The following is a 13,436-nucleotide window of genomic DNA, read 5'->3' as shown; positions in this document are numbered from 1 at the left end:
ATCCAATTCACCATGAATTTTTCCAAAACAGAAACATTTGAGATCAGTCTGTTGTCTGTGTAGAATAAGTGTCTGCCTTTGTACTTTTGTTTAAGAGGTTTCCCCTGCAGCTAGCATGTCTCCAAACCAGGAGTGGTAGCACCTAAAATTCCACTGTTGGGGATTCATTCTTCAGTCTTGACTTCTTGTACTTTTCTTTAAAAATGAAAGTTATTCCCCTTTAAACTAATTTATGCGGTTTGATGTTAGCTTATCAGATTTTAAAATTTTACCTAAAGGGGGTGGGGAGCGGGGAACTTAGGTCATACATACTGAGAGCACTAACCGTAGGAGAATTTGGTGGAAGGAATGCTACAAAAAGGACAAGGGGTAGACAGTGGTGAGATGGGACTCACAAAACAACAGTTTCACCTAGGTTGTGAGTATGTCTCCCGGGGGTGCTTAGGATCGGCTCAAGGAGAGCTTTATCTTGGGAGGATCATACACTATTTATGTGTTTTTCTTTTGTGTTTGTTCTTTTCTTTTTTTAGGCAGCTTTGCCAGCGACTGTCAACCAGATGGATGGCCCTCCGGGGACACAGTGCTGCTGATTGTGTGCGAATCTATCTGACAGTAGCCAGGAAGTGGCCATTCTTTGGTGCCAAATTGTTTCTTGCAAAAGTAAGAAAGAATGGGGGGTTATTCAGTTCAGTAAAATATAAAGTGATAACCTGAGTAACCCCAGGTTTAGTACATTTGGCTTTTTAAAAGAAAATAAGGAAATTTCTAACAATTTAAAGAAAACCATGAAGGGACACTAAGGAAAGGGAAGGAAAGCCATTAGCGTCTCTGTCTTTTCCCTTCCGTTCCACTTCCCCATACCGTAAATCATTTCTTACACTCAGTAGGCTTAATCATTAGACTGAAGACAACAGCTGAGCTCTGCTTTCTTCTTTTTATTCATTCATCCATTCACTCATTTACTCTCTCACTCATTTGCTCATTCATTTAGTATTTATGAATTCTGTTTGCCAAACATTGAGCTAAGCTCTAGGGATACATCAGCGCATGGTTTCAGATAGGTTGTACTCACACTTCCAGGAACTCACAACCAGTATTGCAATAGGCCTGGAAACAACTACTGTGTGGAGAATATGGTTAAGGGTGACATGAACAGAGTGATGGAGGAACACTGAAGAAGGAGAGATGAAACCTGCTGGGGGTTAGCTTAAGAGGCCTGTCCAAATGCACACGTTAATAAATGGCAGATCTGAGTCTCAAACCCAGGTCTGCTAATTCACTCCTCTTTCCATTATACCACACTGCCTGCTCCCCAGGTGAGATTTTTAATAACAAGATGTTGTTGTGTTATTGCAAATGCTGCATTGCATTTACACTGAAAATTATTTCTGTAATTTTGCTTAGCATTTATTATGTAGTGTATTTTCACCTCTTTAGCCCATAACCCCATCATCACTTGGAAGTACTTTCATGTGGCTGGCTATACATGAGGATGGTTTAAGCATCTTAGAATACAACTCCATGGTAAGATTAAATCCTTAAGTTCTGCATTGAGTCAACTATTTCCATTGCTCAGTGTACTGTAAACAGAAGGTAATGATATCTTTATCTGACTTTTCTCATACACAGAAAACAGTCTGCCTAATACTATATAATGAATAGTCATTTTACAAATATAACTATGGTTACAATTTAATCTTTTAAATCAAGATTAGACAGGTTATATATTGTATATGAGAAAAATATTAAGATACCATGACTAAATTGCAATCATGGTTGTATTTGTAAAATGACTGTTCATTTATTGTGTTTGGAAGATTGCTTCCTGTGTAAAATGCAACTGTTGAAGATAACATTTAGGTAGAAACTTCAGTTACCAAAGTTTTAAGTTCAGTTTCACGAAGCCTTCTATAACAATTTCTATACTATCCCATAATATCAATTACCAGTTCATTTGTACGTAGACAGTATCTTAGAGCTTTTTACATGATTAAATATAAAATCAGACTGTGATTTCTATTTACTCATTTATTTATCTGAAATTTACTTTATTTTCTATCATATTTTATATGTATCAGAGTACTTTTAAAATTTTTGTTCTTTTTTTTTTTTTTTTTTTTTAACCTGGTAGGCAAGGATTGCTAAATTCACCTGGTAGGTGTAGTGGGCTCTCCTACTTGTGGCTATAGTCAGGATCACTGAGAATTTCTCGTAAACGAGGTTATCCTTTAGTGTTATAGTTAACTGTTTCTCCTTATAATTGCTGAAAAACTTTTTTGAAGGCATTTATGTTTCCTGAATGCCTTTTAGTTCTTGAATAGATAATCTGAAGATAGATTATAAAGTCAGTGACTTAAAGTCAACAGAAGTAGTACACAAGTATTGAGTTACCTTAGCTAAGTAAACCAGTTCCTAGGTCCCGGGAGATGGACATACAGGTCAGGAAGTAGACATTGCCAGCCTGCAGCACTAGAGGTGTTCACTGCTGGGATGGTCTGCTCAGAATCTTGCAAGCTGATCATTAGATACGCAGATTCCTTTCCTTTTAGGCTGTACATCTTTGACTTATATTATTTAAATTGTTTTAGTAACACATTGGGAAAAAATATTTGCTGCATGTATGATGAAGGGTTGGTATCCTTTATGAATGTGGATGTTTTTTCAAACAGTAAGGAAATGATGAACACACCAATAGACAAATGGGCTGAGGCAATTCACAGAAGAAATACTAATGTTCAATAAATGTATTTTTAAATGTTAATCTCACCATCAAGCAAATAAATTCAGTTTAATACAGTGAGATTCTACTTTTCACCAATCAGATTGGCAGAGCTTCAAAAGAATAATGATATCCTGTGTTAGCAAGACTGTAATGCTGGGAATGTAAATGGGTATAACCTTTTTGAGTTTGGAAAGATTTACTTTTTTGAGATAGTAATTTTAGCTGTTGAGGTTTATAACCAAAGAAATAATTAGGCTATGTGTATTATGAAATATGTCCCAAAATATTCATTGGAATATTGTTTAAGATAGTAACAAATAAAAAAACTTAAATATTCTTCAATAGGAGATTAGTTAAATAATGTCTATGTGTCTATAAAATCCAAATAAATGTCTATAAAATCATTTAAAATGTTATACAAGTACATTTGTTGTCATGGAAGGATGTTCATAACATGTTAAGTTAAAAGAAGCAGAATGTTAAAAAAAAAGTAGTATGCGTGATACTGTTTATGTTTACACATATCGAAGTTTATATATCAGGGTGAACTATGTGGATTTGCCAATATTTGACCTTTTTTTAACCTTAAAAAGAATCAGTTTCATATGGTTCAACCAGATAGATAGATAGATAGATAGATAGATAGACAGATAGAAATCTTAAGGACAAATACAGTGTAAATGCTATGTAAATAGTTGCTGGTGCACAGCAAGTTCAAGTTTTGCTTTTTGGAACTTTATGGAATTTTTAAAACATATTTTCCATCTGCAGTGGTTGACCACATCATCATTTTAATGGAGATACATGTTATTAATCATCTCTCATCTTTCTTTGAAAATAAAGATTGTATAACATACTTACTTTTATTTCTCTTTGAAGAGGTTAATAATCAGCTATGTGTACAAGAGTCTAATGACCTTTGGAGGTTATCAAGATGATTTTATGATAGTCATTAACAATGCACATTCAAAGGACAAACCAACAGAGAAATTACTTTTTGCCATGGCAAAACCCAAGGTGAGTAGAAGGCTTTATGCTAACTTTTTTATGCTAGTTTTTTTCATACGAAAACATATATTGTACAAAGAATAAGTTCCTCATGGGAAAACAGACTCTACTTACAATCAAACAACCATAGGTCCAAATTCTGGCTTACCTTATCTTTCTAAACCTTGGTTTCTTCATCTAAAAAATGGTATGATGCTATGATGCTATCTTTTTTTTTCCTGGATTAAGAATAAAATGAAGGAATTGTAAAGTATTTATAGCCCAGTGCCTGGTATACAGAAAGTTCAAAATAAGTGGTCCTGGCATAAGTTGTTATTGTCAGGTACTTTATGTACTTGTAGTACATTACCTTACGTACTTGTAGTAATTCACTTTATAGACTCATTATTGAGAAGAGTGAGGTTTTAAAATTAAGGCATACTTGTTTCTTTACTATTTTTAGCAAACTATGTAGTTTTAATGTCTCTAAATAAAAGCAGTAAATAAAAGGGCTGCATTCTAACATGTAACTCTGATTTTAGGAAAAAGAATGAGAATTTAATTTTTCGAAGACTTTGTCTTAAAATTCTCAACTAAAAGAGACTACTGTTTTAGAATTTGAAACTTTAAAAAATGACATATATGTTTCTTAATTAAATCTATACTTAAGTGAAGTCTGTAAGTGTAGAAGATCATGGTACACTCAGTGCTTTAGTTTAAAGAGTTGATATAATAAACTGAATTTCTTATTCATGTATTCACAAATGTGGCTTTAGGATAACTGGTAGAATTGTACTACTGTCACATTTTCTAATGTTGCCACTAAATTTGATTTTTTTTTTTGAAGTATCACTTTCTGCTGGTTTAAGTAATGGGAAAATAGGTCAGTGCCTTGATGGTGCTGAACATGTAAGTACAGTTGACTCTTGAACAACATGGGTATGAACTGCACGGGTCCACTTACACATGGATTTTTTTTCAGTAGTAAATACTACATTACTACACGATCCATGGTTGGTTGAATCCATGGATGTAGAACTGCGCATACAGAGGAACCGTGGCTACAGAGGGGCACTGTAAAGTTATGCATGGATTTTTGACTGCTTAGAGTGTTGGGGCCCCTAACCCCTGTGTTGTTCAAGGATCAACTGTACTGCATTGCTCGATCTGGTTAAAAGGGAAATCTGGTAGCCTGGGTACTTGCAGATGGAGACCACCCATGGCCAACCCTTCACTCTCTTTTGGAAGTGATGAGAACTTCTCAGGAGAATAACAATTCCATTTTTCTTGTTTTAGATTCTTGAAATCACTCTTTTGATCGCCAGCTACATGAACAACTTCTATCAGCAGAAGGTGGTTCACCACCTCTCTGCTCCAGCGCTGCTCTCAGCTCGGACCCAGGGTCCTCAAGCCAGGGTGATGGGAAGCCAGCCCCTTCTGTCAAGCAGACCAACCAAAGGCCCCACTTTACTCTGAAAGCTCAGGGACCTGAACATTCACTCCCTGTTCTCTAACCAATGGCTGCCTCGGCTCCAAATAAGTTCATTTACATCCTGGCAGCATGGCACACACACAGTAGTGGTCCATTCTTTAAAAATAATGAGGGTTACTCTCTTTCATTTGATTCATAAATATGCAAATGAATGCTAGTAATAAGACCTAAACACAGATTTTCCCACGTGCTGATTTTCTCTTAGCTTAACTGGGTTAGAATTTGTCATTTTTTTCCATCACCTTCTCCTTTGCCATCAGACACATCAAGGCTTTTTTCTCTTTTTAAAAAAAATATTCTAACAATCTTCAGAAAGTGAGATTCAAGGGAGTTTTTCCAAACTCTCATTTGGCAAACCAGTTGATTATTTGGCAATGCTCATTGCCAAAAAATTAAGTACTGTAATTAAATGTGCTTTTAATTAATGATATGGTGTTTAGAAAGAAGTAGAGTATACAGTTTAAGAAACAGCTGCAGGGTGGTGTTGAAGGGTAAATTTTAGAGCAAGTGCAGTAAGTCTTCTGGCCCTATGAATCATTGTGTGAGAAAACAGGAGCTAGGTAACCAGAACCTCCTATGTGGTTTTAGAAAGTGTACCCTGTCACTTTTTCAGATCACTGGAGTGTGAAACTTAAAATGAGACAGTGATTTCTGACATTCTTTGGCTGTCAACATAACCCAAGTTCACTGGAATATTGCCCACATTTCATTGCATTAGTGCTGGGTCCTCTTGACCTTGCTTTGTTAAATAATAATATCTATGAAAACAAAGACCATTCTTAAAGCTTTTCCTCATACAGTCCTTTTTAATTATAGTTTAAAAATAAATTCCCAAAAATATTTTTTAAAAGGAAAGAGAAAGTAACTCTTCTGTCAAAGGAGGTAAATTTTTAGGTGAAAGAGTCTAGAAACGTATTACTTTACTAGGTTACGTAAGTGATCAGTACATTCCGGTTTGTGTCAAAATACTTATTATTCATGATAAAAATGAAACTGTGATAAGACATGAAAATTATATTGCAAAAGTGTTTAATTGAAATAGTAATCATGAGTATACTTAATTTTATTTATGTGTAGAATATTTTATATTTTGGACGTGTATTTATCACTCTGTGTATGGTATTTTTTTTAACCAATTGGAAAAAAAAAGTTAGCTGCTGAATTAATTTGTTGGCAGAGCCTTCATGTTTTCTTTTTTGCTGCTTTCTCCCTATGGCAATGTACTGTTCTCACTATAAGCCTTTTAAAAATGCTCCATCCCATGTTAGCGTCCTTCGAAAGGACAGAGCCAAGAAGCATACTGATCAAGTAAGATTTTGCTTTATTGGTAATGACAAAGGTAAAAAAAAAAAAACCATAGAAATAGATTGCCATTTACTATTTCTCCTAAATCTTTTGAACCACAACCACTCACTGGGTAAGCAAATTAATTTCTGAGAATAAATGGGTTACCAGTTTGAGATGACTCTCAGGAGCCTTTTGGCGGGGATACAGTAGTTTCTGAGTTCCCAGAAAACCATTTAATAATCATTAGTCGGTGAACCACAGGCTTGGCAGAGCTGTTACATATGTGTGAGGACTTTATTCTCAGGCAATAGTTAGTTCACCATCTGGTAAGCCCCCCGAAAATCTAATTTAAACAAGTAGTGAAGACTTAGCTTAAATGGTAGTACCCTAGACTTGGCATTTATTTTTGATAGAGCAGAGATAAAATATTTTGATGGAAAGAAATCAATTTTCTGTAACTGATGATGTGAAAATTTTATTTTCTGGGAAATTACTTTTATATAGCCATTTAAAAAATTCAAAGTATGTTATTATGATTGGTTACAAGAGAATAATGTTACATGTTTAATTGTAATATTTGTCTCCTATCATTTTCTTCCCTTTCAATCATAATAAATGATTTACAAAACCCATTTCAAGCATTATCTTTTGAATAATCTTCAAGAAATACCTAATGTTTTCATTGTCAAAGCTGAGGTGTACTACTAGTGAAAATGGTAGTTATTACCTCCTTCTCTTGCACTCATGCTTTGTCTTCTGTGTTGCTTTGTTTTATCCTTATAAAAGGAAGCTGTTTTGGCAAATTGTAAGTTTCATATGTATGTACGCATATTGACACATATACAATATGTATAAGTCATGGGGTTCTCCCATGATTTCATAATAAGCTCCTTATAGGTAAGTTGATTGGACTGTGTCTAAAATTTTATTTTGAATGCTCTAGATTTCTGTGTGTGTCCTTAAAGTCAAATACTGCCATAGCTTAGAAATGAATTTAACTCTCAATTTACAAGAAAAGTTAGTCACAACTTATAAAGTATTTGCTTGAAAAATGTGTTTATCAGTGGTTGTTTGGACATTTTTTCCATAGGAAAAAAATACATGGTAGTCAGGTTCCTGTAACAACACTTGTAACCCATAATTGTACTGAAGTATAATCCTGAAGAATTAACCACCATGGATAACCATATTTCTCTAAAAAAAGGCTTTAAGTAGTCCTGAGATGCCGAGAACACATTTCACCCATCCACCCACCTCCTAGCTGTCATGGAATTTGGACGTCACTGCAGAGTCTCTGGGCTGATTCCAGGGGAGCAAAGGCTTTGGGAATATGGAGAGTGAGGAAGCAAAAGTGAGTAGCAGGACTAATAAGGTGGAGAAGCTTTTCTGCTAACTGGTTCATGCAGGGACCGCATCTCCTCTCACATTTCCCCCTATTCTCTTTTTCCTAAAGGAAAAAAGGGATTTTATTGCCACAAGAGTACTTCATTTAGCAGGAAATATGCCAGTTTCCTCCAGAGAAGGAATGACTTGATTCTCCTAATTCTTGTTTGAAAATTTCCAGAAAAGGACTCTGACTGGCCCAACTCATGTTAGGTGTTTAACCTCAAACACTCATATTAGGAGAATGCTTCAGTAAATTATTAAAAATCTATATAGTGGAACCTTATGTAGCCATCAAAGCTATGTTTATTATGGGTTTTTAAAAAATTGATATGGGAAAATACATGTTAAAATCAGAATGTTAACAAACTTTACAGTAAAATCTCAATTCTGTGAGAAAAAAGATTGGAATAAAATACATCAAAATGTTTAATAGTTGTTACTCCTGGTATTTGCTTATTATACCCTCTTAGTTTTTTCTGTATACTATTTTTTTCTACAATAAGCTCATGTAACTTTGAAAACAAGGAAAAAATATAAAAACTCTCACTTTCTGGGCTATTGTTAATAGCCTCCGTATGGACTTCTAGACTCCAAAGCATCCCTCACATAGCTGCAGAAAATTATCTCATTGAAACTTAGGTCTAGTCATGGCACACCCCTATTTGAAATCTTATTTGGTTTCTCATCGCCAACACAGTTAAATCCAGACTGCAAGATCCTTCACTGTAGCTCAATCTACCTGTCCAGTTTGCTCTCCCACCTTAGCCCCACCAGGCACTTTATATGCTTCCACCCCAAACTATTCACAGATCCCCAAATATACTCTGCACACACCTTTATCCTTTTGCACTGTTGTTCGTTTCATCCAGGAAGCAGCATAAAACTGTCTCCTCCTCCATCACCACCATTGAAATCTGTGAGACTTCTTGGGCTGATTCAGAAGATGAGCTCAAATCTTTGTATATTTTACCTTGAGAACAATTTTCATCTACCCAGGAAAGTCACTTTCTTCGTCCAAGTTTGAAGCCTCAGGAGGCATAAGGGTAGAAAAGAGAACTCACCTGCTTAATCAGATCAAGGTGAATCAACTGAATCACTCCTGAATTAGTGCTGGTGATTAGGGCCCAGGCAGATAACCTTCACCTTCCTGGTTACCAGGCTCCCTCCTTCAACCACATATCCCAGTTACCCAAATCATTATACTTTAAAATGCTAGTACTGTGCCTAGTCCACAGAAAACACCTGGCAAAATGTTAGCTGCCATTATTGTCCATATCAATATGGCTTCCCAACTAACATGCAAAGGGATTCTAAAGTTCCAGAACCCAAATCATTGCAATTCATTACAATTTGTCCCACATCAGTTTGTGAGTTTATAGGCAATGCTGATTCAATGATGGATGTATCAGCCTCACTTGCTACCATCCTTTCTCCATTGAAGTCCATTACTTCCCTTCCTATGTGCAACTGTAGTCTCCTATGTCTCCAAAATGCACCTACGTGTTGGGAGAATTTTGTCCCCAAAGATTTTATCTGAAGTGAATGCCTTTTATTTCCTATGAACCATCTGCTTCATTTCCTTGTGTTTCTTTCTTCAAAGTTGCTGATCAGCAGCTTACGTCACCATAATAACAAGTATTAAGCACTTATAATGTTTCAGACACACGTAAGTTATGTTTTACATGTATTTATCTCATTTAAAACTCATAATTTTCCCCTGCTTTACAGGATCGGACACTAAGGCTCAGAGAAATTGACTTATTTTCCATTGTGGCAATGTGGCAACTTAGCTAGTTTGACTGAGTCCCGACTTCGATCTAAGTTTGTCTTATTCCAAAGCCCACATTCTTGAACATTACAACATAGAGACTAAGCCAAATGGCAGAACAGTAGAGGAACAGTTTCTCCTTCAGTCAATCAAAACAGATCAAATACTGTCACTGCCATGAATGTTTCACCAACTCCTTGAGGCATAATTAGTCACTTGTTCTAATATAAATTGTTTGTACCTCTCTGCAATAGCTTATATCTCTGGCTTCCTTTGGGTTATTATAATTAGTTGTATATGTCATATAGTAATAATGTTTTTTATTGATTTGGAGATAAAGTAAATGAAGTATTATGGAGATGCATTTGCTTTATTAACTTATTAATAAATGATGTGCTATTGCATAAAACCTGAAACAACCAAACAAGCAGAGAGTTGGAAAATACTAAAATCGTAAATATTCTTTGCCTCTAGTAAATCACTAGAAAACAGCTCAGGAGATTGTTTCGTTCTCCATTCTCAATTCACTGCTATTGGGGAGAGAAAAGTAATTGAAGAGAGAGAGACCCCTGGCATATAAATAGTCGGTACTCAGTAGAATACTTTTAAAATAAAAGAACCCTTCCAGCCCAGAGTTTTTAGGTCCCAGATTTATTACCACTTGTCGCCTCTCTCTCCCACCCTAACGGATGAAGCTGAGACGCTCGCAAAGAACGCCGAAAACTACATTTCCCATGATGCCCCTCTTCTATACGCAACCTTTACTGGTGACGTCGCTACCATAGCAACCCACGAGCCAGCACTAAGCCGGCCTCGCGCAGAGCTCGCGGTCCCGCTGATTCTAGGCTGGACCCTACGCGGAGATCACGACAGTGGGGCGGCCGAGCCACGATGCCCAGGTATCCCTGCAACCCTGCTTGCGCCTGGCTTATGCTCCCCTCGAGAGCCTCCCTTCTTTCCCAGCCCAGCCAGGAAGGGGTGGAGATGGGGGAGGGGTGGAGGGAGAGGCCGCTGCGGGTATATTTGGGGAGAGGAGATCCTCGCGGGACCCGTTGGTGGAAGAAAATTGTGAGTTCGTCCTCTTTGCAATTCCTGTCTTGTTGGTCAAGGATCCGTAGGCACTATCCTTGAGAGTGTGGATTCTGCCGAAAGCAAGTAGAAAAGTTCCCCAGGTGGAAAAGTTAAGAGATTTTGAAAGATCATTCAACTCCAATTATTCACTTTTTCAATAAGAGTTTCTCGAGGGTTAGGGAATGTTCTAGGAACAGTTTCAGGCGGTGAACCAGACCACAAGCCACTTCCTCAGGGACCTCGGCTCCGGGTGCAGGAGTTCACGACAACAATAAATGAGCCTAACTTGTGAAGGCACTGTGAAGAATGTAAGGTCATATATAAACGGGCAGCAGGGGTGCGGGTGGGATTTTAATCACCTATCAAATACATTTTAGCTCTTCAGTTCTATGATGTCTATTTTAGTTGCTTGTTGTCAAGGTCATACCTAAACCTTCTCTAAACGACTTATAAGGACATCGGGAGAGATGAGTCCTGGAGTCCATCACAGAGCAGGAAAGTCTGTTTTTCTCACATGGTGGATGGGCGGTGTGACCTCTGTTGAGTTTATGAACCTTAAGCTTCCCATCACGGTTTAATTGGTTACAACACCTCCTCTCTTTTCTGCTGGGAACTTGGAAAGAAGATAATCACAATAATGAAGAAATAGTGTGTAATTGAAGAGCAAACAGGCCCGGACTGAGTTCTTAGGGGCTCACCTGTGAAATAAATGTGTGAATTTTAGTGCAGACATTTAGGGACACCTGTTTTGCTCTTTTCTAACCCCTTTTTTTCATTCCTGGTTCTTGAATAATAATGATTATAAACACTCACTGATTTTAGGTGATTATGTATAGGCCAGGCCCTAACCTAAATGAATTATCACATTTGAACAGTCATGGCAATCCTATGATGTTGGTATTCTTTTTTATCAGCATTTTAGAGGTGAAGAAACAGGTAAGCCTGGGGACTAGCACAGCAGCTTTCATATATTAGGCGCTCAAGAAATACTTGTTGACTTAATAAAGCAATGAAGGATCCAGAGAGGTTAGGTAATTTGCTCAAGTTGGCATACTCTATGAAGAAAGTAGTAGATTCGAGCTTGTAACACATCAAATCTTTCTCATGTATTTTTAGTTCAATACTCCATAATTCATTTAGGCTTTACTTTAAAAAAAAACGATATAATCTTATTTGTATAAAATTATATGAGTGTGTAGAGAGGTAAATGAAAAGATGATTTTCAAAAGTGATTTTAGGTGATTTTCCCCCTTTTTTATATTTTAAAAAAGGAATCTTGAGCCAAAAAATATATAATTTAAAAAACAATGCCAAAAACTTTCAGGGGGCAAAGATGATGTGGTACACTGGCTTTACACATTCCCCCTTTTCCTAGATGTTGGTGGTTTTCAAGTTGTGCGTTTCCAAAAGTCATTGTACATTCATGTGTGTCTGAGACGCTAACACACACAGCTTTCAGCCTTGCCCGGAAGCCCCCAAATCAGACAACCTCAAATCCTGGCAATAAATACTCTGCTTATCATTTTCTGCTTCAATCTAGTACAAAGAGAATGACTAATCCTCCGAAGTTTTACCAGTAAATTGTCCCCCCCCAAATGATGTTGATTTGTTTTATAAATCTGACTGAAATAAATTTTCTTTGGGCTGGAAAGAAATTTTTGAAAGGATTCTTTTTTGTTTCTCTGAATTTTGGTTTTCTGCCTCATATAGTGAAACTCTCTGGGAAATCGCAAGAGCTGAAGTGGAAAAACGGGGAAGTAATGGAAGTGAAGGCAATGGAGTTGAAACTGGAGAAAAGTCTGTTTTCTTCATTGGCAGTAAAAACGGGGTAATGCATTTTTTCCTACTTTTTTTTTTCCCAAGTATTATAATGATTTAACAACCAGTGGTAAAATTTATTGTAATACTTTGATAAAAATTTAGGTACTTCAACCCTTTAACCAGATGACCAGTCTCCGGCCTGCTGGTTACATTGGATCTGGTTGGGCCCTGCTCACAGGTGGGTAGGGACTAACACCCAGCCTTTCTCTTCTTGTCAAGCGGTGTGTCCTGACCTGGGCCACAGCAGCCCAGAGGAAGGGGCATGTGTTTCTGACTAGACAGCCCAGAGGAGTTATCTTTTCCCAGTTTTCACAGTCACCATAAATATTGATACTATTCCGATGGTCATATTTATAGGTAACTTGTACAGCTGAAACAAGCATATAGATAATAAAAACATGAACCATGTAGAGTATAATATGTTTAACTTTCACTGTCTTAAACTAGTGTCACAGAAATAGAAGGAACCTTGAAGATATCTACTCTTCTTTTTTTTTTTTTTTTTTTTTTTTTGGTGGTACGCGGGCCTCTTACCGTTGTGGCCTCTCCCGTTGCGGAGCATAGGCTCCGGATGCGCAGGCTCAGCGGCCATGGCTCATGGGCCCAGCCACTCCGCAGCATGTGGGATCTTCCCGGACTGGGGCATGAACCCGTGTCCCCTGCATCGGCAGGCAGACTCTCAACCACTGTGCCACCAGGGAAGCCCTACTCTTCTTTTTTTTTTTAAGGCGATATACTGTTTTTTTTAAAATAAATTTATTTATTTTATTTTTGGCTGTGTTGGGTCTTTGTTGCTGTGTGCGAGCTTTCTTTGGTTGCGGTGAGTGGGGACTACTCTTCGTTGTGGTGCACGGGCTTCTCGTTGTAGTGCATGGGCTTCCCACTGCAGTGGATTCTCTTGT

At 37.2% G+C, this 13,436-nt stretch overlaps 2 protein-coding genes across 10 annotated transcripts in view; both read left to right on the top strand.

Annotated features, from left to right (window-relative positions):
• Window positions 1-7,120, top strand: part of PLEKHH2 (pleckstrin homology, MyTH4 and FERM domain containing H2) — a 110,101-nt gene extending 102,981 nt beyond the window's left edge. For 3 of the 7 annotated variants that reach the window (XM_067703119.1, XM_067703117.1, XM_067703120.1), the window contains 4 exons: window positions 531-660; window positions 1,438-1,524; window positions 3,602-3,739; window positions 5,006-7,120. In XM_067703119.1, the coding sequence (XP_067559220.1) occupies window positions 531-660; window positions 1,438-1,524; window positions 3,602-3,739; window positions 5,006-5,185 (535 nt within the window). In that variant the 3' untranslated portion in view covers window positions 5,186-7,120. Of the gene's footprint in view, window positions 1-530; window positions 661-1,437; window positions 1,525-3,601; window positions 3,740-5,005 lie in introns of those variants that run through there. The other 4 variants (XM_067703118.1, XR_010934061.1, XR_010934060.1 and 1 more) reach the window with 4 other exon arrangements.
• Window positions 7,121-10,386: 3,266 nt separating this feature from the next.
• DYNC2LI1 (dynein cytoplasmic 2 light intermediate chain 1) overlaps window positions 10,387-13,436 on the top strand; it is a 45,375-nt gene continuing 42,325 nt past the window's right edge. For all 3 annotated transcript variants that reach the window (XM_067703115.1, XM_067703113.1, XM_067703112.1), the window contains exons 1-2: window positions 10,387-10,541; window positions 12,424-12,541. In XM_067703115.1, coding sequence (XP_067559216.1) covers window positions 10,534-10,541; window positions 12,424-12,541 — 126 coding nt within the window. In that variant the 5' untranslated portion in view covers window positions 10,387-10,533. The remainder of the gene's footprint in view (window positions 10,542-12,423; window positions 12,542-13,436) is intronic.

Source organism: Pseudorca crassidens, chromosome 14, assembly GCF_039906515.1.
Source record: "Pseudorca crassidens isolate mPseCra1 chromosome 14, mPseCra1.hap1, whole genome shotgun sequence".
Classification (NCBI taxonomy): Eukaryota; Metazoa; Chordata; class Mammalia; order Artiodactyla; family Delphinidae; genus Pseudorca; species Pseudorca crassidens.
This window is presented reverse-complemented; position numbering and strand designations above follow the sequence as displayed.